Source organism: Ipomoea triloba, chromosome 11 (assembly GCF_003576645.1).
Source record: "Ipomoea triloba cultivar NCNSP0323 chromosome 11, ASM357664v1".
Taxonomy (NCBI): domain Eukaryota; kingdom Viridiplantae; phylum Streptophyta; class Magnoliopsida; order Solanales; family Convolvulaceae; genus Ipomoea; species Ipomoea triloba.
Genome location: NC_044926.1, coordinates 25218466 through 25242651, shown reverse-complemented (window position 1 = coordinate 25242651; position 24186 = coordinate 25218466). Strand labels below are relative to the sequence as shown.

Sequence of the window (24186 nt, the reverse complement as noted above, 5' to 3'; positions counted from 1 at the left end):
TGTGCGGGTGGGTGGGTGGGTGGTTGGGGGTTAGTTAGTTCGCAGTTCGCTCTGAACTGCTGTGATGGGCCAGTGTTATGGTAAGACGATCCCCACCACCGGTGATGCTGATGCTACAACCACTATTACCGCTTTCGCCGATCAGCCGTCGCAGGCTCAGAGTCCTCTCCCTTCCTCCGCCGTCAACAACGCCGTTTCGGTAAAAAACACGCCGGCGCGATCCTCCGCTGCGGCCAGTCCCTGGCCTAGTCCTTATCCTCACGGAAGTTCCGCCCCAGGGGGAGCTCCCAGTCCGTTGCCGCCCGGCGTGTCTCCGTCTCCGGCGAGGTCTACTCCGAGGCGGTTCTTCAAACGCCCCTTCCCTCCGCCGTCTCCGGCTAAGCACATCAAGGCCTCTCTCGCCAGGCGATTCGGCCATGCTAAGGTTCCCAGAGAGGGGCCCATCCCTGAGGACGGCGCGGCCGAGCCCGATCAGTCGCTGGATAAGAATTTCGGCTACAATAGGAACTTCGGTGCCAAGTACGAGTTGGGGAAAGAGGTGGGGCGAGGGCATTTCGGTCATACATGCTATGCCCTGGGCAAAAAAGGAGAGCTCAAGGACCTCCCTCTCGCCGTCAAAATCATTTCCAAAGCCAAGGTTTAATTTTTTCCCCTTTTTAATTACTATACATTTCATTCTTTGCATCTCCCCAACATGTTGGTTTGACAGGATTTCAGACTACCACTATTTCTTGCTTAATTTTACTGCTTCTTTACGTCTTGATTCATTTTGGACCAGCTGAGAATTTGGTTAATTGTAAACACAGGAAATGCAGTTGGGAGTTAGGGTTTGAAAATTGAAACTTAGGTCAGCACATTAATTTAGTAGAGTTTTTGATGGTTAAGGAACAAAATTGATATTTTATTGTATATAGAACTTTCAATAGTCAACTTTCATTAAGTCTCAGAATGCTCTGAATCAGTCAATAAGGTCTGGAACATGCTCAAAAACATGATGCATTCTGGACTACTATTCCCCTTGTCTGTTTATTTTAGTTATGCACGTGAAGCTCGCGGTTTTTTTTTTTTTAATAATCTTTGCCCGTCATCAAATAATATATGTTAACATTTTTGGTAAGATAAGGGATTATAGAGAGAAAATGGTTTAATGACAAGTGGGAAAATATTTGATCTCCGTATTTAAGAATTTACTTACTTGCAATTTGCAAATGGAAGGAATTGCTTAGCATTGTCAATAAATGGATGGAAATCGGTTACTCTTATAGATTCGGAACCTGCAATCCTGTTTCCCTTGATCTAGGAATAGTAACGCGTGTTATTCTCTTTGCTAATTGGTCCAAAATGAATATGATTATTCAAACGTTAAAGAATCTAGGATCGGTTACTCTTATAGATTCGGAACCTGCAATCCTGTTTCCCTTGATCTAGGAATAGTAACACGTGTTATTCTCTTTGCTAATTGATCCAAAATGAATATGATTATTCAAATGTTAAAGAATCTAGGATCGGTTACCCTTATAGATTCGGAACCTGCATTCCTGTTTCCCTTGGTCTAGGAATAGTAACGCCCGTTATTCTCTTTGCTAATTGGTCCAAAATGAATATGATTATTCAAACGTTAAAGAATCTAGGAACCTTTCAAGTTTGTTCTCCTCTATGCAACCTTTTTGTGGGGCATTAATCTGACTAATACGTTTTCTTATTGTCAATTATAACTTTCTACATTCATCTGTGGTAATGAACAAAAAGGGGAAATGCAATTTGATAAATTAGGCAGGTATTGAAGACACACCAAGCCTTTCCACCCCTATCATTCAAATAAAATGATTTGCTATATGGAATACATTTTTGTGCCCGACATATTTTATTTTCAATGCCCTTTAGCTGCTATGTATGCTCATGTGCAAATATATCTGTTGAAGAATGCAACTTGTGTTTTATACTAATACATTCCATATAATTTTTCCATAATGATCTTAATTCCTAAGATTACTGTTTAAGTCCTTGTGTTCCATGTATAGTTCCTTAGAACAAGTATGTTGGTCTAATTTAAGAAGAGACTATACCTGGAAATTTGTTTTATATTTATATGTTGATCTCTTTAACGAGGTGGTTGCCTGTAAAATTCATTTTGTATTAGGTCCATTTAAAGAGGGTTTTTAACTGTAAAATGCATTTTATATTTAGTGAAGCAGCATTAAATGCAGTAATCTGGAACTTATGACTTATAATAAAAGATGTTGGGCTGTTAATGGGTTGAAGGCTTGCTTTTGATTATTTGTTATGATTAAGATTATCAACATCATCATCATCATTACTGTTTTAGCTGTGGGACAGGGGAGTGAGTAAAAATCTGTTCTTTTGCCTGAGGATTTCCATGCCACCACTGCAATGACGCTTCTGCAGGCCCATCTAATTTTGTTTTGTTTTGTTTTTTTGTTTTTTTGTTTTTGTTTTTGTTTTTTTTTTTATGGTTATTTGTCCCACATGTTTATCTGTGTGCGGCACATTTGGAAATCGCAACATGTAATTAATGACCTGGTGGTTTAATAGAAGCTTTAACAAGATTACATTTAGCATGAATTTGAACAACATTTTGATCACTTTGTGTATATTTGTATAAGAACCATCCCAATTTGGTATTGTATGCATTATTTTCACATAAGAAATAATCTGCCATCATAAACGGTTCATTGCTTTTGGTTTGGGAACTCTTAGGAAGGAGAATTTTCACATTTTGTACACATTTCGTATTGAAACACACAAGTAACTATCTCAAAATGCTTTGGGATTGTTTTCATAATAAAAAAAGTTTCAGGGCGTATGGTCTAAAAGAAAACACATTTTAAGGCATGTTTTGGGGGTTTAATTGAAAAAGAACAATTTTTTGGGTCAAAAGAAACAGAAATTTTTATTCATTGATATGACCCTTATATACCCTATATATCCTGCACATACCCCTATATACCCGTATAGTGTATTACTTTTAGTTTATGAATTAGTAGACAATAAATATTTATGCATATTTTAAGAAAAATAGTTGCAAATGTACCCTTATATATATAATATTTATAAAAAAAAATTCACTCCACCTTTTATGCATCTTATATTTTAGAACCTTTTTTTTTTCTTGTGTGTATCATGTATTGTTGCTTGTTCTCGTTTTGGTGCTTCTAGGTTTAGACCCTAAAAATTTTAAAGAGAGAATTGCACTTTTGGCCCTTGAGTTATGAGTTGATAGTGGATTTTAACCCGTGTTGGAACTTGGAAGTGTTACCACTTCTTATTCTTGAATTGTCAATAAAGTGGTGCTTTTAGTCCTTTTCTTAACAATTCTGTTAAAGTTTATCACTATTATTGAGAAATCTTAGTTGATACAGTAATGGAATTTTACTTCCTATTTTTCTTCTTCCGCCCAAATTACACTCCCAATTTTATGACTCAGTGACTAGAAATACAAAATTGTAAACCACTAACTTCCATTAAACTAATAAAAGTTTTAAAAAATTAGTGTAATGGAGGTCTAATTTGGATTTCTGGCCACTAAAGTGTGGAGTAGGTGTGCTATTTAGGGTAAAAAATAGGAGGTAAAATTACGTTAGCAATCCTTTTTGAAATTACGTTAGCAATCCTAATAAACTAAGATTTTTGAAGAGTTACTGAAGATTTTGAAAGTGACAAAAGTGCCACTTGCTTACAACTCAAGCACTAAAAGTGGTGATGCTCATAACACAGACTAAAAATCTACTAAACTTAAGGAGCTCAGAACACTGCTCAGGACATTCTAGTACATGCGTGTGAAAATGAATTGTACTAAACCCTCTTTTTTTGTTTTGTTCTGTTTTGTTTTATGTTTTATGGTTTTTTTTTTTTTTTTTTTTTTTTTTTTTTTTTTTTTTTTGTTTTTTTTTTTTTTTTTTTTTTTTTTTTGATATTTTAATTCAAGACGGATTTATGAATTGTACTCGCACATAGAGATTCTTACAAGTAAAAGAGGGTTAGTTTTAAGTGTAATATTTGTCTATTTGATTGACACAATTTAGCCAGACCACTCATGAACCTAGATGTTCACTGAGATGTTTAGTAGTGGCATTGAAAGTTTGTGATGTGTTGTGCCAGATGTGTACTACATTGTTAAGTTCGATAACAACAAATTTTTCATTTGCAATTAGGTACTATCTTGGGTTTGCTCCCTTGACATAGATTCATTTGGTATGCAGAGTAAGGAAATAGAATTTAGATTTTTATTATGACAAAAAATATTTTGAGATAGACTTCATAAAGTTCACACCTAGAATATGCATTTTAGATAGGTATCAGTGCTTGAAGTTATATGAAATTTCGGAATCTTTTCTAATTATGGGGGGAGTCCCGGTTATGTCTTTCCTCTATGGAATAAACGAAGTAAAATAGAATGTGATGGGAAAAGTATTAATTTTAATTTTGTCATGATCTTTTTATGGCTGGTACACAAATTAATTAATTAATTAATTTTTATTTATTTATTTGTTAATGAGCATTATTTTGTCAGAATACCTAAAATTTTCATTAACATAAATACAAAATTCATCACAATTTGTTTTGCAGATGACAACAGCAATATCTATTGAAGATGTCCGGAGAGAAGTGAAGATTTTGAAAGCTCTTTCAGGCCATAGGCATTTGGTCAAATTTTATGATGCTTGTGAGGATGCCAATAATGTTTACATTGTCATGGAGTATGTACTTTTTCCTCTCTATCAGACCTGCCCCATATCTGTTTTGTTCGTATTGATATTGTTTTTGTTTCCTAAACCCTATAAGTAAATAAATAAATGTGTGTGCGTATGTTCTATACAAAGATATGATGATATGCATGATTTAATAAAGTTAATTCCACCAGTTGTCCCTTGACTATTGACATTTTTCACATTTGGTCCTTGACTTTTTAATTTGGCCACATTTAGTCCTGGACTATTAAAATGTTTCTAGATTTAATCTTCCTGCAAACCATATGATAAGTAGACATTAAATGCAATTTTAGTTTGGTCAGTTCCATTCCCATCAGTAAAAAAGCTAGACAATCAACCCTTAATAGTTATCGAATTCCATCAAACAAACACGTCCTATTCCTTTCTTATCTTCAACCTTGGCACCCCCTCTCTTCCCTTCCTGGCTACCGGCACTCACCAAACCTATAGGCTACACCTCTAATCTCTCATTTCAGTTCTTAAATTACCAGAGCTCATTAGTTTCGCAAAGAAGATGCTCACAGCCTTCAACAGGGGCGAAGTACCCTTTTGCTTGATTTCTGGCAAACAGATTCTTAGACTAGCTAAGCCCTCACCTTGAATGGCTGCCTCATCTTTGCTGTTTTCTACTAGTACAAGGAGGAGCATTGCCAATAGTTCAAGCTGATCTTCCCTCTCAATGAGCTTGTTGAGAGTTCAGCCTTTCCCTTTGATTGTGGTCAAGAAGGACAAATCAATTTCAAGAGGGGAGGATGACATAGTGTTGATCCGGATGATAGCAAACAACCTTCCTTCTCGATCAAGCTTGATGACGCGTTCCTTGTCCCATTCTTTTTGATTAAGAGTTTTAGAGAACTTTTTGCCAAAGACAGGAATGTCTGTTCCTTGTCCCATTCTTCACTATCTCTAATCTTGTCTAGACTTGATGACGCGTCCCATTTCCTTTTTGTTTTGTAGTGACTCTTTTACTTATTTACCCTTGTCTTATCTTGAAAGGCAAATATTCTAGCATTATTCCCTAGACTAGGGTTTGGGATGTAACCTATATAAGGTATCTCTTACACGTCGTTTTGGGACTTTTGACTAATGGAATATTGAGAGGTTTTCTCTGTTCCATTTAGCTACGGGTCCTAAACTCTTCATCTTTATTAATGGAAATATTGAGACTTTTGGCTAATGGAATATTGGGGGAATTTGAGAGCCTCAATGACCATAATTTCAACCGTTTTGGATTCATTGAGTGATTGGAGATATCTACGATTCATTCCATATATACAGTTTCAAGCAATGGGGAAACTGGGAAGATGTTTCACAGTACACAAATTGTTTTTGAAAAAAGTATTTTTTTTCGTATTTGAAAAATATGAAAAACTATTAAGTCATACACTCGAATAGTTAATGTCCAGAAGGAGATGACAAAACTAACCTTGTATTTAATGTTCATTTAACAGATGAGTTGCTGGAGAACCAAATTTGGAAAAAATTTATTAGTCTAGGACTAACTGTGGTCCAATTGAAAGTCAAAGACCAAATGTGGGAAAAAATAGTCAAGGGACGATCGGTGGAATTGAGCTGACATAATAGTGCTTATGTTTGACCACATTTAGTGCATTAGTTTAAGTGTTTTTTTTCCTTGAAGAAAGATAATGTGCAAAATTTGTCTGATCAGCTTCTACTTTTTGTTTGTTACAGATTGTGTGAAGGAGGAGAATTACTTGACAGAATATTGTCACGGTAAATAAAATTCTTTTGGAGCAGTTTCATTTTATTATTGAAATTATGTCATTTGAATAAAGCATATGCACCTTTTCCTTCCAGGGGTGGTAGATACTCAGAAGATGATGCAAAACTTATTGTTGTACAAATTCTGAGTGTAGTTGCATTCTGTCATCTACAAGGTGTTGTTCACCGTGACTTGAAGCCAGAGGTTGTCTACTTTTAATATTGGTTTCGTTTTTTTATTTTTTATTTTTGGTTTAAATTTTTATTCTCAGGCTGTATCTAGTCTTTACCTTCTTGGCATGGTTGAAAAAATTGCTAGGCGCTCGGGGAGCGCCTAGCGCCTAGGACGCCTAGCCGGGGATTAATCGGCGCCTAGGCGCCCGTGTATTTTTTATTTTATTTTTTATTTTTTAAAAATTTGTTTAAGTATTTTTTATTTTTTAAAGACTTATAATTATAAATTATATAATACTTTAATAGTTAATACTAAAATATTAAATATTAAACTAAAAAATATCTAAAGTTTGTATAATATAAAATTATTTCGCTCAAAACGATGTTGTTTTGAGTGAAATAACCCATTTAAAAAAAAGAACAATAGTTAATCGACCGACTAGAAGGCCTAGTCGGTTTAGTCGACGCCTAGGCGGTGGTTTGGCGGCCTAGGCGGTCGCCTAGCCGGCCAGCCGCCTAGACCACCATTTAATGTGATACGCTAGGCGGTCGACCAGCGCCTAGCGCCTAGGCGGGGATTAATCGGCGCCTAGGCGGGATTTTTGCAACACTGCTTCTTGGTACCTACATTACTAATGCTCTTTCAATTGCTTTTGTTACAGAATTTTTTATTCACCTCTAGAAACGAAGATGCTGATATGAAGCTAATTGACTTTGGTCTTTCTGACTTTATCAGACCAGGTAGCTGCATCTATTCAACAATATATTTAATTATTTATCATTAAAATCAATCACATATATCATTGTCTATTAGCACATTTCTTTATTGATATGTTGTTGGTTGTAATTGCTACCTTGATTTGAAAGTGTTGGTTCTTATTTGATGTTTATTAACAATTTCTTCGAGCTATTTGAAATGGACAGAGAAGATATTACTAGAAGTCAGTTCTATCTTTTATGCTTTCTCTCTTTGTTTTTCTTTTTGATTTTCTATGATGAAACAAAATACCAACTGGGAAAAGTACTTGCAGACTGATTTAGAAATTTCACTTTTATAGTCTAGTGTGCTTTCTTTCATAGTGTAGCAACTGTAGCAACATATTTGTATTACAATGCTATTGAAAATCTCATATTCCTTTTGTTTATTTTTTGAAGTTTCAAGAAGTATTCACTAATTATATCACACACACAAGCCTTAATTGGTATTCCCTTACATTTGGGATTTTGCAGATGAGAGACTTAATGATATTGTTGGAAGTGCATATTATGTAGCACCAGAAGTGCTCCACAGATCGTACAGTTTGGATGCAGATATCTGGAGTATTGGTGTGATCACCTATATTTTGTTATGTGGAAGCAGACCATTCTGGGCAAGGACAGAATCTGGAATTTTCCGTGCAGTCTTACGAGCTGACCCTAACTTTGAAGATTTACCTTGGCCTTCTGCCTCCCAAGAGGCCAAGGACTTTGTTAAAAGGCTTCTAAACAAAGACTATAGGAAAAGAATGACTGCTGCTCAAGCTTTGAGTAAGTCATCTGCTCATATAATGATTTTCTTTATTGCTTGGTCTATTATAGAATTGCCATTGCATCGAAGGTCCGTCAATTTTGAAATTTTTCTAATTGTATCTAATTCTCAGGATTAGAGTTAACAGTATGGTAAATGCCTAATAAGCAAGAAGAATAAAAGTCTGTACTAGCACTCTCTCATTTTAACTTCGTGCATATTGCAAGTTGTAGGCACTTTATCATATTTTTATTTGTGAACATGCATGGTTTATTCCCAGGCTGAATTCAGTACACAGGTCACTGTTGAGTATATAAATAACACATTCTTTCCACGCTTCAATTGCAGTGCATCCATGGTTGCGGAGTGAAAGCCATCCCATTCCTCTAGATATATTGATCTATAAGTTGGTTAAGAGTTATCTAAATGCCACCCCTCTCAAGCGTGCAGCATTGAAGGTATCATGTATACATTTCTTCTTTTGCTTGCTCTTCAAATGCATTTCTTTGATGGTTCCATAGCAGGCTGCACTGGTATGGTAGTGTTCTCTTTCTTGTGCCAGGACTGGGTTAAGTTTATTATATTTTAATCATGATTTGGTTAAGTGCTGAAAGTGATTTATGTTTGCCTCTTGAATGGTACATATTGAACTGGTATGTTTGTGTCCTGGTTTTGGTATGAAACCTGAAGCAACTTCTTCTAGTTAGTGGTGTAATAGTGAATTGTCTTACCCAATATTATTCATGGTTTCAGGCTCTGTCGAAAGCTTTGACAGAGGATGAACTGGTTTACCTGAGAGCACAATTTATGCTTTTGGAACCTAATAAAGATGGGCGAGTATCTATCGAAAACTTTAGAATGGTAATTACCACCTGACCTCAAGTGTTTGAAATGTTTGTTTACTTCTGCTGTTGTTTATCCATCAATTTGTAAGTCTGAAGTGGCAAATTCTTTTGTGGTTAAATTGCAGGCTCTTTCAAGAAATGCAACTGATGCTATGAGAGAATCAAGGGTCCCAGATATTCTAAATGCGGTTAGATGTTTCTCTTCTTTCTTTCATGTCCAGTGAACTGACTTGTTTAGTTGTTATTAGTTTGCCTGTTAAGCATTAACTTGTGCTGCTATTGGGAGGGATCATATTGCAAACTTGACATGTCAAATTTTAAACATCTTCTTTTTTTATGAAAAGCCATAACTGCCCGGCATATAGTAGCCTGTAGTATATAAAATGTGGAGAAGAAAAAAGAAAAAGTTGTTGATAGTCTGTAATAGTTACAAAGAATTTTGTTGGAAATCTGGTGTTGTTGGGGAGCGTTTCCTAAAGCTGCTCTGATTGTGAATGTTTTTAGATGGCACCACTATCTTATAGAAAGATGGACTTTGAGGAGTTTTGTGCAGCTGCTATCAGCACTTACCAACTGGAAGCCCTGGAGGGCTGGGAGCAAATTGCATCAACGGCATTCGAGTTTTTTGAACAGGAGGGGAATCGAGTAATTTCTGTTGAGGAATTGGCTAGGGTATCTTTCTCTTTCTCTCTCACTCTCACAGTCACAAGTGTGTGTTGTTGTTGGTGTGAGCTGAGTGCTGAGCCAAATTTATTATTATTATGTGTAATGCAGGAGTTGAATGTGGGCCCCACCGCGCATTCGATCCTCAGAGACTGGATAAGAAGCGACGGGAAACTGAGCCTACTTGGGTACACTAAATTTTTGCATGGGGTGACGCTTCGCAGTACAAATACAAGACACCATTAGCAGAGTTATGAATTTACTAGCTGCTGATCCTTTTTTCTTCTTCTTCTTCTTATTGTCCTGGTCGGTCCATGCTGCTGGTGTTTAGTATATTCAATCAACAAGCGATAGCTTCTTAGGTGTTTATACATTGATGCGCTTCGAATGATATGCATTCTTTTCTTTTTTTCTTTTTTCTTGGATTAGAGGGGGGAAGTGATGTAAAAAGAAAAAAAAAAAAAAAGAATATAGATGGAGTGAGTGAAATAGGGAGGTGGGATATTATTGTTTAGGAGGAGGGGATGTTAGTGGGCAGAAGAATTTGTTGAGTTGAGATGGAAAGTGTTAATGGATGATTTGTCTGTCTGAAATTGAGTGTATTTAGCAGAATTGCATGTAACCCAACCCTTGAGAATTGAGAAATGCCCATTTTCCAAATTCAACACCTACACTATAGACACACACATACAGACAGAGAGACAGTGAGTGTTGGTGATTAACAAATAATAATATAGAAAGAAAGTTACATAGGCGGCAGTGTTACTACTGCTGTCCATACTGTCGGAATTTGTTTCAACTTTTATTGGTGAATTAGATTAGATAGATAAACCCACAATCCATAGCATACATTTGATGTAATGCAGCAGTGCAGTGCCGCCCTGAGATTCATTCAGTTGATGTTTTTGATTGGCCACATTTTGTATTAAATTCAGTGTACTGCTGCTTGGGCATGGACTCCCATCTACCCCTGCCCAAACCATTATTAAATTCATGAATCAATCTAATATGAGTCCACATGCAATGCAATTTTGCCAATACCCATTGGAAATTACTATTCTATGTCCACTCCCAATTCAAATTCTATTTTTCTTACAACTTACCCGATGAAAATAACATATCATTATATGTCATATTAGGAAGTCAAAGTGAGAAAGTAGAATTTGAGAGTACATGTAATAATACTCATAGCCAATAAGGATACCATCTTCCTTAAACTTCCACTTTAACTACTCTTTTACACTTACTCAAATAACTCTATTTTGTATTTGTCAATGACCTTGTGGTCAAGTGGCATGGGGTGACTCTCACAAAGTTATGTGTTCGAGCCTCAGTCGAAGTGGTATTTTTGACTTTTTGTGCTTCAGCAGGCAACTCATATTTAATATANTTTTTTTTTTTTTTTTTTTTTTTTTTTTGATATTTTAATTCAAGACGGATTTATGAATTGTACTCGCACATAGAGATTCTTACAAGTAAAAGAGGGTTAGTTTTAAGTGTAATATTTGTCTATTTGATTGACACAATTTAGCCAGACCACTCATGAACCTAGATGTTCACTGAGATGTTTAGTAGTGGCATTGAAAGTTTGTGATGTGTTGTGCCAGATGTGTACTACATTGTTAAGTTCGATAACAACAAATTTTTCATTTGCAATTAGGTACTATCTTGGGTTTGCTCCCTTGACATAGATTCATTTGGTATGCAGAGTAAGGAAATAGAATTTAGATTTTTATTATGACAAAAAATATTTTGAGATAGACTTCATAAAGTTCACACCTAGAATATGCATTTTAGATAGGTATCAGTGCTTGAAGTTATATGAAATTTCGGAATCTTTTCTAATTATGGGGGGAGTCCCGGTTATGTCTTTCCTCTATGGAATAAACGAAGTAAAATAGAATGTGATGGGAAAAGTATTAATTTTAATTTTGTCATGATCTTTTTATGGCTGGTACACAAATTAATTAATTAATTAATTTTTATTTATTTATTTGTTAATGAGCATTATTTTGTCAGAATACCTAAAATTTTCATTAACATAAATACAAAATTCATCACAATTTGTTTTGCAGATGACAACAGCAATATCTATTGAAGATGTCCGGAGAGAAGTGAAGATTTTGAAAGCTCTTTCAGGCCATAGGCATTTGGTCAAATTTTATGATGCTTGTGAGGATGCCAATAATGTTTACATTGTCATGGAGTATGTACTTTTTCCTCTCTATCAGACCTGCCCCATATCTGTTTTGTTCGTATTGATATTGTTTTTGTTTCCTAAACCCTATAAGTAAATAAATAAATGTGTGTGCGTATGTTCTATACAAAGATATGATGATATGCATGATTTAATAAAGTTAATTCCACCAGTTGTCCCTTGACTATTGACATTTTTCACATTTGGTCCTTGACTTTTTAATTTGGCCACATTTAGTCCTGGACTATTAAAATGTTTCTAGATTTAATCTTCCTGCAAACCATATGATAAGTAGACATTAAATGCAATTTTAGTTTGGTCAGTTCCATTCCCATCAGTAAAAAAGCTAGACAATCAACCCTTAATAGTTATCGAATTCCATCAAACAAACACGTCCTATTCCTTTCTTATCTTCAACCTTGGCACCCCCTCTCTTCCCTTCCTGGCTACCGGCACTCACCAAACCTATAGGCTACACCTCTAATCTCTCATTTCAGTTCTTAAATTACCAGAGCTCATTAGTTTCGCAAAGAAGATGCTCACAGCCTTCAACAGGGGCGAAGTACCCTTTTGCTTGATTTCTGGCAAACAGATTCTTAGACTAGCTAAGCCCTCACCTTGAATGGCTGCCTCATCTTTGCTGTTTTCTACTAGTACAAGGAGGAGCATTGCCAATAGTTCAAGCTGATCTTCCCTCTCAATGAGCTTGTTGAGAGTTCAGCCTTTCCCTTTGATTGTGGTCAAGAAGGACAAATCAATTTCAAGAGGGGAGGATGACATAGTGTTGATCCGGATGATAGCAAACAACCTTCCTTCTCGATCAAGCTTGATGACGCGTTCCTTGTCCCATTCTTTTTGATTAAGAGTTTTAGAGAACTTTTTGCCAAAGACAGGAATGTCTGTTCCTTGTCCCATTCTTCACTATCTCTAATCTTGTCTAGACTTGATGACGCGTCCCATTTCCTTTTTGTTTTGTAGTGACTCTTTTACTTATTTACCCTTGTCTTATCTTGAAAGGCAAATATTCTAGCATTATTCCCTAGACTAGGGTTTGGGATGTAACCTATATAAGGTATCTCTTACACGTCGTTTTGGGACTTTTGACTAATGGAATATTGAGAGGTTTTCTCTGTTCCATTTAGCTACGGGTCCTAAACTCTTCATCTTTATTAATGGAAATATTGAGACTTTTGGCTAATGGAATATTGGGGGAATTTGAGAGCCTCAATGACCATAATTTCAACCGTTTTGGATTCATTGAGTGATTGGAGATATCTACGATTCATTCCATATATACAGTTTCAAGCAATGGGGAAACTGGGAAGATGTTTCACAGTACACAAATTGTTTTTGAAAAAAGTATTTTTTTTCGTATTTGAAAAATATGAAAAACTATTAAGTCATACACTCGAATAGTTAATGTCCAGAAGGAGATGACAAAACTAACCTTGTATTTAATGTTCATTTAACAGATGAGTTGCTGGAGAACCAAATTTGGAAAAAATTTATTAGTCTAGGACTAACTGTGGTCCAATTGAAAGTCAAAGACCAAATGTGGGAAAAAATAGTCAAGGGACGATCGGTGGAATTGAGCTGACATAATAGTGCTTATGTTTGACCACATTTAGTGCATTAGTTTAAGTGTTTTTTTTCCTTGAAGAAAGATAATGTGCAAAATTTGTCTGATCAGCTTCTACTTTTTGTTTGTTACAGATTGTGTGAAGGAGGAGAATTACTTGACAGAATATTGTCACGGTAAATAAAATTCTTTTGGAGCAGTTTCATTTTATTATTGAAATTATGTCATTTGAATAAAGCATATGCACCTTTTCCTTCCAGGGGTGGTAGATACTCAGAAGATGATGCAAAACTTATTGTTGTACAAATTCTGAGTGTAGTTGCATTCTGTCATCTACAAGGTGTTGTTCACCGTGACTTGAAGCCAGAGGTTGTCTACTTTTAATATTGGTTTCGTTTTTTTATTTTTTATTTTTGGTTTAAATTTTTATTCTCAGGCTGTATCTAGTCTTTACCTTCTTGGCATGGTTGAAAAAATTGCTAGGCGCTCGGGGAGCGCCTAGCGCCTAGGACGCCTAGCCGGGGATTAATCGGCGCCTAGGCGCCCGTGTATTTTTTATTTTATTTTTTATTTTTTAAAAATTTGTTTAAGTATTTTTTATTTTTTAAAGACTTATAATTATAAATTATATAATACTTTAATAGTTAATACTAAAATATTAAATATTAAACTAAAAAATATCTAAAGTTTGTATAATATAAAATTATTTCGCTCAAAACGATGTTGTTTTGAGTGAAATAACCCATTTAAAAAAAAGAACAATAGTTAATCGACCGACTAGAAGGCCTAGTCGGTTTAGTCGACGCCTAGGCGGTGGTTTGGCGGCCTAGGCGGTCGCCTAGCCGGCCAGCCGCCTAGACCACCATTTAATGTGATACGCTAGGCGGTCGACCAGCGCCTAGCGCCTAGGCGGGGATTAATCGGCGCCTAGGCGGGATTTTTGCAACACTGCTTCTTGGTACCTACATTACTAATGCTCTTTCAATTGCTTTTGTTACAGAATTTTTTATTCACCTCTAGAAACGAAGATGCTGATATGAAGCTAATTGACTTTGGTCTTTCTGACTTTATCAGACCAGGTAGCTGCATCTATTCAACAATATATTTAATTATTTATCATTAAAATCAATCACATATATCATTGTCTATTAGCACATTTCTTTATTGATATGTTGTTGGTTGTAATTGCTACCTTGATTTGAAAGTGTTGGTTCTTATTTGATGTTTATTAACAATTTCTTCGAGCTATTTGAAATGGACAGAGAAGATATTACTAGAAGTCAGTTCTATCTTTTATGCTTTCTCTCTTTGTTTTTCTTTTTGATTTTCTATGATGAAACAAAATACCAACTGGGAAAAGTACTTGCAGACTGATTTAGAAATTTCACTTTTATAGTCTAGTGTGCTTTCTTTCATAGTGTAGCAACTGTAGCAACATATTTGTATTACAATGCTATTGAAAATCTCATATTCCTTTTGTTTATTTTTTGAAGTTTCAAGAAGTATTCACTAATTATATCACACACACAAGCCTTAATTGGTATTCCCTTACATTTGGGATTTTGCAGATGAGAGACTTAATGATATTGTTGGAAGTGCATATTATGTAGCACCAGAAGTGCTCCACAGATCGTACAGTTTGGATGCAGATATCTGGAGTATTGGTGTGATCACCTATATTTTGTTATGTGGAAGCAGACCATTCTGGGCAAGGACAGAATCTGGAATTTTCCGTGCAGTCTTACGAGCTGACCCTAACTTTGAAGATTTACCTTGGCCTTCTGCCTCCCAAGAGGCCAAGGACTTTGTTAAAAGGCTTCTAAACAAAGACTATAGGAAAAGAATGACTGCTGCTCAAGCTTTGAGTAAGTCATCTGCTCATATAATGATTTTCTTTATTGCTTGGTCTATTATAGAATTGCCATTGCATCGAAGGTCCGTCAATTTTGAAATTTTTCTAATTGTATCTAATTCTCAGGATTAGAGTTAACAGTATGGTAAATGCCTAATAAGCAAGAAGAATAAAAGTCTGTACTAGCACTCTCTCATTTTAACTTCGTGCATATTGCAAGTTGTAGGCACTTTATCATATTTTTATTTGTGAACATGCATGGTTTATTCCCAGGCTGAATTCAGTACACAGGTCACTGTTGAGTATATAAATAACACATTCTTTCCACGCTTCAATTGCAGTGCATCCATGGTTGCGGAGTGAAAGCCATCCCATTCCTCTAGATATATTGATCTATAAGTTGGTTAAGAGTTATCTAAATGCCACCCCTCTCAAGCGTGCAGCATTGAAGGTATCATGTATACATTTCTTCTTTTGCTTGCTCTTCAAATGCATTTCTTTGATGGTTCCATAGCAGGCTGCACTGGTATGGTAGTGTTCTCTTTCTTGTGCCAGGACTGGGTTAAGTTTATTATATTTTAATCATGATTTGGTTAAGTGCTGAAAGTGATTTATGTTTGCCTCTTGAATGGTACATATTGAACTGGTATGTTTGTGTCCTGGTTTTGGTATGAAACCTGAAGCAACTTCTTCTAGTTAGTGGTGTAATAGTGAATTGTCTTACCCAATATTATTCATGGTTTCAGGCTCTGTCGAAAGCTTTGACAGAGGATGAACTGGTTTACCTGAGAGCACAATTTATGCTTTTGGAACCTAATAAAGATGGGCGAGTATCTATCGAAAACTTTAGAATGGTAATTACCACCTGACCTCAAGTGTTTGAAATGTTTGTTTACTTCTGCTGTTGTTTATCCATCAATTTGTAAGTCTGAAGTGGCAAATTCTTTTGTGGTTAAATTGCAGGCTCTTTCAAGAAATGCAACTGATGCTATGAGAGAATCAAGGGTCCCAGATATTCTAAATGCGGTTAGATGTTTCTCTTCTTTCTTTCATGTCCAGTGAACTGACTTGTTTAGTTGTTATTAGTTTGCCTGTTAAGCATTAACTTGTGCTGCTATTGGGAGGGATCATATTGCAAACTTGACATGTCAAATTTTAAACATCTTCTTTTTTTATGAAAAGCCATAACTGCCCGGCATATAGTAGCCTGTAGTATATAAAATGTGGAGAAGAAAAAAGAAAAAGTTGTTGATAGTCTGTAATAGTTACAAAGAATTTTGTTGGAAATCTGGTGTTGTTGGGGAGCGTTTCCTAAAGCTGCTCTGATTGTGAATGTTTTTAGATGGCACCACTATCTTATAGAAAGATGGACTTTGAGGAGTTTTGTGCAGCTGCTATCAGCACTTACCAACTGGAAGCCCTGGAGGGCTGGGAGCAAATTGCATCAACGGCATTCGAGTTTTTTGAACAGGAGGGGAATCGAGTAATTTCTGTTGAGGAATTGGCTAGGGTATCTTTCTCTTTCTCTCTCACTCTCACAGTCACAAGTGTGTGTTGTTGTTGGTGTGAGCTGAGTGCTGAGCCAAATTTATTATTATTATGTGTAATGCAGGAGTTGAATGTGGGCCCCACCGCGCATTCGATCCTCAGAGACTGGATAAGAAGCGACGGGAAACTGAGCCTACTTGGGTACACTAAATTTTTGCATGGGGTGACGCTTCGCAGTACAAATACAAGACACCATTAGCAGAGTTATGAATTTACTAGCTGCTGATCCTTTTTTCTTCTTCTTCTTCTTATTGTCCTGGTCGGTCCATGCTGCTGGTGTTTAGTATATTCAATCAACAAGCGATAGCTTCTTAGGTGTTTATACATTGATGCGCTTCGAATGATATGCATTCTTTTCTTTTTTTCTTTTTTCTTGGATTAGAGGGGGGAAGTGATGTAAAAAAAAAAAAAAAAAAAAAGAATATAGATGGAGTGAGTGAAATAGGGAGGTGGGATATTATTGTTTAGGAGGAGGGGATGTTAGTGGGCAGAAGAATTTGTTGAGTTGAGATGGAAAGTGTTAATGGATGATTTGTCTGTCTGAAATTGAGTGTATTTAGCAGAATTGCATGTAACCCAACCCTTGAGAATTGAGAAATGCCCATTTTCCAAATTCAACACCTACACTATAGACACACACATACAGACAGAGAGACAGTGAGTGTTGGTGATTAACAAATAATAATATAGAAAGAAAGTTACATAGGCGGCAGTGTTACTACTGCTGTCCATACTGTCGGAATTTGTTTCAACTTTTATTGGTGAATTAGATTAGATAGATAAACCCACAATCCATAGCATACATTTGATGTAATGCAGCAGTGCAGTGCCGCCCTGAGATTCATTCAGTTGATGTTTTTGATTGGCCACATTTTGTATTAAATTCAGTGTACTGCTGCTTGGGCATGGACTCCCATCTACCCCTGCCCAAACCATTATTAAATTCATGAATCAATCTAATATGAGTCCACATGCAATGCAATTTTGCCAATACCCATTGGAAATTACTATTCTATGTCCACTCCCAATTCAAATTCTATTTTTCTTACAACTTACCCGATGAAAATAACATATCATTATATGTCATATTAGGAAGTCAAAGTGAGAAAGTAGAATTTGAGAGTACATGTAATAATACTCATAGCCAATAAGGATACCATCTTCCTTAAACTTCCACTTTAACTACTCTTTTACACTTACTCAAATAACTCTATTTTGTATTTGTCAATGACCTTGTGGTCAAGTGGCATGGGGTGACTCTCACAAAGTTATGTGTTCGAGCCTCAGTCGAAGTGGTATTTTTGACTTTTTGTGCTTCAGCAGGCAACTCATATTTAATATACTAAAAGATACATTATTTTATATATACTATTAACAATTTACTTTTAGTATATTAAAAATATAATGTAAATTTGCCACTTCCGCTTACGAGTTGCGACAACATCACATAAAAGCAAGCTTCATTCATACATAGTACAGTAGTAGAACATTTTTGAGAGGGCAGGTGACACAAATAATTGTGGGCGGGCTTGACACACCTCCACACAGCACTATTCTTTGCTTTTTTTCTTCAATCGCTGTCCAACACTTATCCATATATCTACATGCTCTAATATTAAACTATATGCCTCGTTTTACTTTAATGAATTTACTCCCACTTAACGTATACATTTAATTATATACTTAACATATAAGTTTAAATTAGTCATTCAACGACACACAAAAATGCAATATAATTCACTACATGAATAACTCAAATTTATGCAATCACACCAAAGAATGACTGGTGCTCCAAGTAAATTGCTTATGCACGTGTCGGTAAAATTTTTTTAAAATAAAATCTCTTTTTTAATTTTGACAAAATATCCCTAAACCCTAAATAACAAGAAATTAAAATAGCCCAATAATTAGATAGTCTGAGTTTTCCTCCATGGAAAACTTTTGTATTTTTGTCTGGACATCCCGTTTCACCATACCATACTCAGACTAATCTCTGTTTGCACAGGACCAACCTACTGGTCAGATTGATTTTTCCATATAAGAGAGGGTTAAGGGAGAAGAGTGCACAGAAACTCACGCCAATCAAGCTGGTTTTCTATGGAAAACTTAATTATTAACTAATTTGAGTAGCAAAGGCAGTCCAGGAGGTATGTGCTTGAAGAAATTAAACGTGTGCATCCCATCAGGGTGTCCCTATCGATGATCGATCGATCTGCACATCCCATGTACCTAGCTAGCTTACATGTATGGGATATGATATCTGATATTGCTAAGTTGCCCACATTTTAGATTCACATCTGTATTTGTTCGTTCGGTATCTCATAATAATTGTAATTCGTTAGGCTAAGATTGGCAGTATGTAGGGGTGGTGCATGATTATGTAGTGACCAAACAAATTAAAGTGGGATTAGATTAGATTAATGTACATCACAATTTCAAATGCTATTAAATGCATTGAATGGATGACCGGTTAAGTTGCATCTGTTAAGTTGGATATATAGCTTGTACACAAATACATGCACGCGACAATATATATATATATATATATATATATATATATATATATATATATATATAGGGAAGGGTTTAGGTGCGGGGAAGGGTTCCCGTGCGGTTGTGTAGTTACGCACCTTAAGTATACAACCCATCCACCTTAAGCACACAAACAAAGCACTTTAAAAACATAAACCATGCGCACCTAAAGCTTTAGGTCGACGCACCTTTAAGTATACAAACCACGCACCTTAAGAACACAAAACACACACCTAAAGTGTTAAAATTGTGCACCTTAAGTTTCAACAACTCACGTACCTTAGGCATACAAATCTAGCACCTTAAAAAGGAAATCAAGGCACCTTAAGAAGGAAAACTACACACCTTAATTAAGCGTTAGGTTCACTCACCTAAAGTTTAACCACTGACGCACCTTAAGCATACAAACCACACACCTTAAAAAGGAAAACTACGTACCTTAACAAGGAAAACCACGCACCTAAAACAACCGCACCAGAGAAGGCCAACCGCACAAGAACCCATTTCTATATATAAAGGAAAGATATCAGGTGAAAATTAAAGGAGCTTCTAGTAAAAAATGGGGTGAGATTGAGCTGTTGATCTGTCCAGATCAACGGTTCTAAAAAATACAAGAGTGAGCTTTGTATGTTCGTAGCTTTCTCTACTTCTGCTGGGAAGAGAACTGCATTCTTTACGATGAAGCCTCCTATTCCTATTGTTCCTTCAGTGGCCATGGCATGATTGAAAAATAAATCTTAAAATGATTTCTAAGACTGTTGCGTACGTAGTTTGTGCCACACATGTACTTCTTGTCAATCGTTACATTTTTCACTAATCTGCCACGTAACCAAGGTAGTCAGAAGATCTTAAACCAACTTCTCCACCAGTAAAAAATTTCAACAGATGAAATCGCACCTATCGATCAGCTAGTCATGTTCCACCATGGTTAGATTGGGACCATGGTGGCCCATGACCTGAGACCATCAAAATCGGATCATTTTCTTAAGGTCTAATGTCACACATACTTATTAATAGTGTTTTTTAGCTAGATATTTGTGATGATGGATTTAAGTTTTAGATGAATTAAATTTACAAATTAATACAAATTTAATTTTAGTTAACAATATATTTGTTATGACTGATATTCTGCGGTTTGGGGCAAGAGTGAAGTTACGACTGGCCTAGTATGCCAACTTGCCTATAACTTGTAAAGCCAACTAAGGACAATTAAACCAAAGAAAAAAGAAGAAGAAATCAAATGTCAATTAGGATGTCGGCTCACGTAAATAAATGAAAAAGAAGGGGGCATAAATATAATTATCAGTATATTGTGAAAGCAAAGCATCCGACAAATGAAAGACCAAAATCTTGCAATCTGATTCTTGAAATCTTGTGAAAACAATAATTGGATGACAAGGCACAAATTGTGTGGTCAACCTATGACAAGTGGCGTTTTTCGTTTTTTGTCGCATTCGTTTCATAATCATATTAAAGTGAACTCAACTTTATTGTACTGTACGTTGTACATATATGTATATATCCCCTAACCAAATGGCTTCAATTTTAATTTATTTAGTTACCCCTTTTGCTTCCATAGTTTGATACCATAGTTAATTCTCAACATTATATTCTCCTACACAAATTTACGAATATTATATAGTGATTATCTTCTAATATTGTACTCTGTAGTCCGTAGCCCGAAAGAAAGACCCTGGTATAAGAATCATGTTCCACTTACTCAGTCACATCGTCGTGACCCTAGTCAGCAAAGGATCATAAAAAGGTAAACTAATCTAGACCACTCATATATAATTGACCGTCTTAAATCAATAAGGTCAATAGACCGCTCCCACTGAGGGTTAAAATTTGAAACTTTGTGGGTATTAAGCCAATATATAGGTCGACCAACTTGGTATGTTTGGGCCGGGGCTGCATCCTATATTGAAAGTATTTGAATATCTAAGATGTGTGTGTGTGTGTGTTTTTTTTTTTTAATTTTTATTTGTTAATTTATATTTATGATGATAAGAACAAATTAACTACTAGCATTTTAATAATTCCATTACATATACTATAAGTGTAATATGTTGGCATGTAAATTATAATAATATGTATGGAACAACATGGATTGAAAAGGGTGAGTTTGGTGTTTGTGCAATGAGTGGAGATCACAACATATGACTGGAGCCCCTAAGCTAGCTAGTTGCTGAATTAGATGCATTAGGCTACACCTTACCTACCCTAATCTATCATTAACAATTTAACATCTTAACAACCTTTGGCTTATGGAAATAATTATTATATTATAATAATGTCCTAACAAGTTGATTGTGACACAACATTCATTTGAGATAAGGATTATAGACATTAACTTTATACATAAGCCCACACAAAATTCATGTTTGGTAAAGATTATCTCTTTTTAATTTGTGGTGACGAAAGAAATCTACAGCTCCTATCGATAGGTATGTACTGAAAAACACTATTTATGTATAATAACCCACAAATCATATATAAGAAGTAAAATTTATCTTATTTTAAAAAATAAACTATCAATGAACTCTTTTTGGAAGATAAAAGGAGAGTTTAAAATAAGTTCTAATTTTGAATTGCAATCACCTATGCATTGTTAAACAAAAAAACAAAAGCTGAGATTTTAATTTGTTTTACTAATAATTTTGACTTATGGGAAAGTCGCAAATGTTACTCAAATGTGTGATTTTGAGTGAAGTCTGTTTCGTGACTTTAGTCGATAAAGGACCACAAAAATAAATCAGCTTTGATTGTCTATAGTTGACTGACTCAAACCAAGAAGACCAATAGACAACTTCTATAAGAAGTTAGCTTTATTATTTTATGAAACTAGCTTCTTTTTTTTAAAAAAATCTTTCCTTTACTAAAACCTGATCTTTCGCCCCGCATCCTTCATGTGAAAAATTATTTCAATTTTGTGATGAAATAGATGACTAAGTGGGTGTAGCATGATTCTTGTACTTTATTACATAGTAATGGAGATTATCTAATGCAAGCATAAGAATAATCACTCTAGGTTTCAGTTGTCACCCAAAAAATATATTTCAATTTTTAGTTTTTTATTTTTTAAAAAATAGCACTACTTTCTTTTACAAAAATAAAATATGTATTGTTCTGAGAGCATATTCATTGATTGTCTCATACACACTTGTTATTTTAGAATTGCACAATTTTAATTTTAAAAATATAAAAATATTAAAAAAAAATAGATTGTTTAAATATTATTAAAATAAGAAATATTACACATACCAATTTATCAAAGAATTGTCCACTCCCGTGTGAATTTTATATGTATTCTCAGAAAAATATCCAGAAATACTGAACGCCAACCAAACAGGAAGCACCCGTTGCCTTACCGATGGGATTGCTCCCTTCTCCAAGATACGTCTGCGAGAGTGCCAACTCGACCGCACGCCGAACAGAGAGACCGGCTTTTGGGACTTTCCGGGGCGAGGGTCAACTGATTTTATCAAATATTATTTCTAATCATAATCACTATATATAAACTAATTTTATCAAATATTATTTCTAATCATAATCACTAACTTTTTTTTGAGTACATCATAATCACTAACTTAATAGTTAATAGCTTTTAACTTTTAACTTTTAACTTTTTTTTTTTGAAAATAACTTTTTAACTTTTTAATTTTCACCAAATTTTTAATAGTTTACCCAAACAGAGCCAAAGTTTAGGTGTGGGTCCAGAGAGATACATTGATTTGGATCATTTTTGCAGTTGACTCTCTATTAAAACAAAGAGGTAACCCTTCAATTTCATGTCAATTCCTGCCCACTCAACTATTGCACAGAAAAAGTAATTTTTTTTCTTGTTAGGCAAATCTATATATGTATGCAAGGAGTTGTAATAAGTAGAATATATGGTCATTGTCTTAGACATGTCAAATTTTTCTAGAGGTTGAGTGGTTATGTATCATTCCCGATCCAACCATGTTACTCGAATGGTGTAAGGTGCATTAATACACCCCACCAAGAATATAGTTAAGTTATAGTCGTTTTTTTTCTTTTTATAAATACTTTTTTTTTTAATTTTTTTTAACAATTCGCTAAAGTCGTTTAATCCCTATCAATGCCATAAAAAATCAAACTTATGGTCTCTCCTAATTATGGTCCCCTTCTCAACTAAGATTATATTATTGCATTGCATTCATGCTAATTACACTTTGCACCTAATAATAAATTTGTATAGGAAATTCAACAATAAATTACACCCTCGACTCTATCTTAATTAGTTTAATTTATATGTCTAGTTTAGTTAACAAGGGCACACTCACCTAATCTGATACCAATTATTATGACCAAACGTGTACTACTACCCTAAAACAACTTTAATTATTCAATATATTTGTATAACAATCAATGCAACGTTTCGATAGCGGGATAATAGACTTGACCCTCCAAAACTTCTGCCCAACAATAAGATTTGAATTCGAGATATTTATTAATTAAATTAAACATTGTTGCTTTCAAAAAAAAAACATTGTTTAGCATGTGGATGAATTGGATTAAGTTCTTTGAAAAGGAATTGAAGCAAGTTAATTGGCTTGAATTGTGAATCCAATTAATCTCAATGTAAATGGGTTTGGTTTGGCTTGGATTGGTGCTCAACTGAATCTGATCTCTCTTCCTTTAACAAATAAAATATAGGCACCACTTAAAACTCTACACTTTATACACCCATTTTCTTCATTTGCATATATTCTTTCATCATGCATATATATATATATATATATATATATATATATATATATATATATATATATATATATATATATATATATATATATATATATATATATATATC

The 24186-nt window shown here is 35.0% G+C and overlaps 2 protein-coding genes across 2 annotated transcripts; both read left to right on the top strand.

The window, feature by feature from the left end:
• Nucleotides 1-12: 12 nt before the first annotated feature.
• On the top strand, nucleotides 13-10323 carry LOC115997035 (CDPK-related kinase 3-like). The gene is made up of 11 exons (XM_031236482.1): nucleotides 13-637; nucleotides 4588-4718; nucleotides 6423-6464; nucleotides 6549-6657; nucleotides 7289-7367; nucleotides 7857-8153; nucleotides 8482-8591; nucleotides 8887-8994; nucleotides 9104-9166; nucleotides 9483-9650; nucleotides 9753-10323. The coding sequence occupies exons 1-11, from the start codon at nucleotides 65-67 to the stop codon at nucleotides 9885-9887; spliced, it is 1815 nt and encodes a 604-aa protein (XP_031092342.1). The 5' UTR covers nucleotides 13-64; the 3' UTR covers nucleotides 9888-10323.
• Nucleotides 10324-11716: 1393 nt separating this feature from the next.
• LOC115995556 (CDPK-related kinase 3-like) lies at nucleotides 11717-17441 on the top strand. The gene is made up of 10 exons (XM_031234614.1): nucleotides 11717-11847; nucleotides 13552-13593; nucleotides 13678-13786; nucleotides 14418-14496; nucleotides 14986-15282; nucleotides 15611-15720; nucleotides 16016-16123; nucleotides 16233-16295; nucleotides 16612-16779; nucleotides 16882-17441. The coding sequence occupies exons 1-10, from the start codon at nucleotides 11717-11719 to the stop codon at nucleotides 17014-17016; spliced, it is 1242 nt and encodes a 413-aa protein (XP_031090474.1). The 3' UTR covers nucleotides 17017-17441.
• The last annotated feature ends 6745 nt before the right edge of the window (nucleotides 17442-24186 follow it).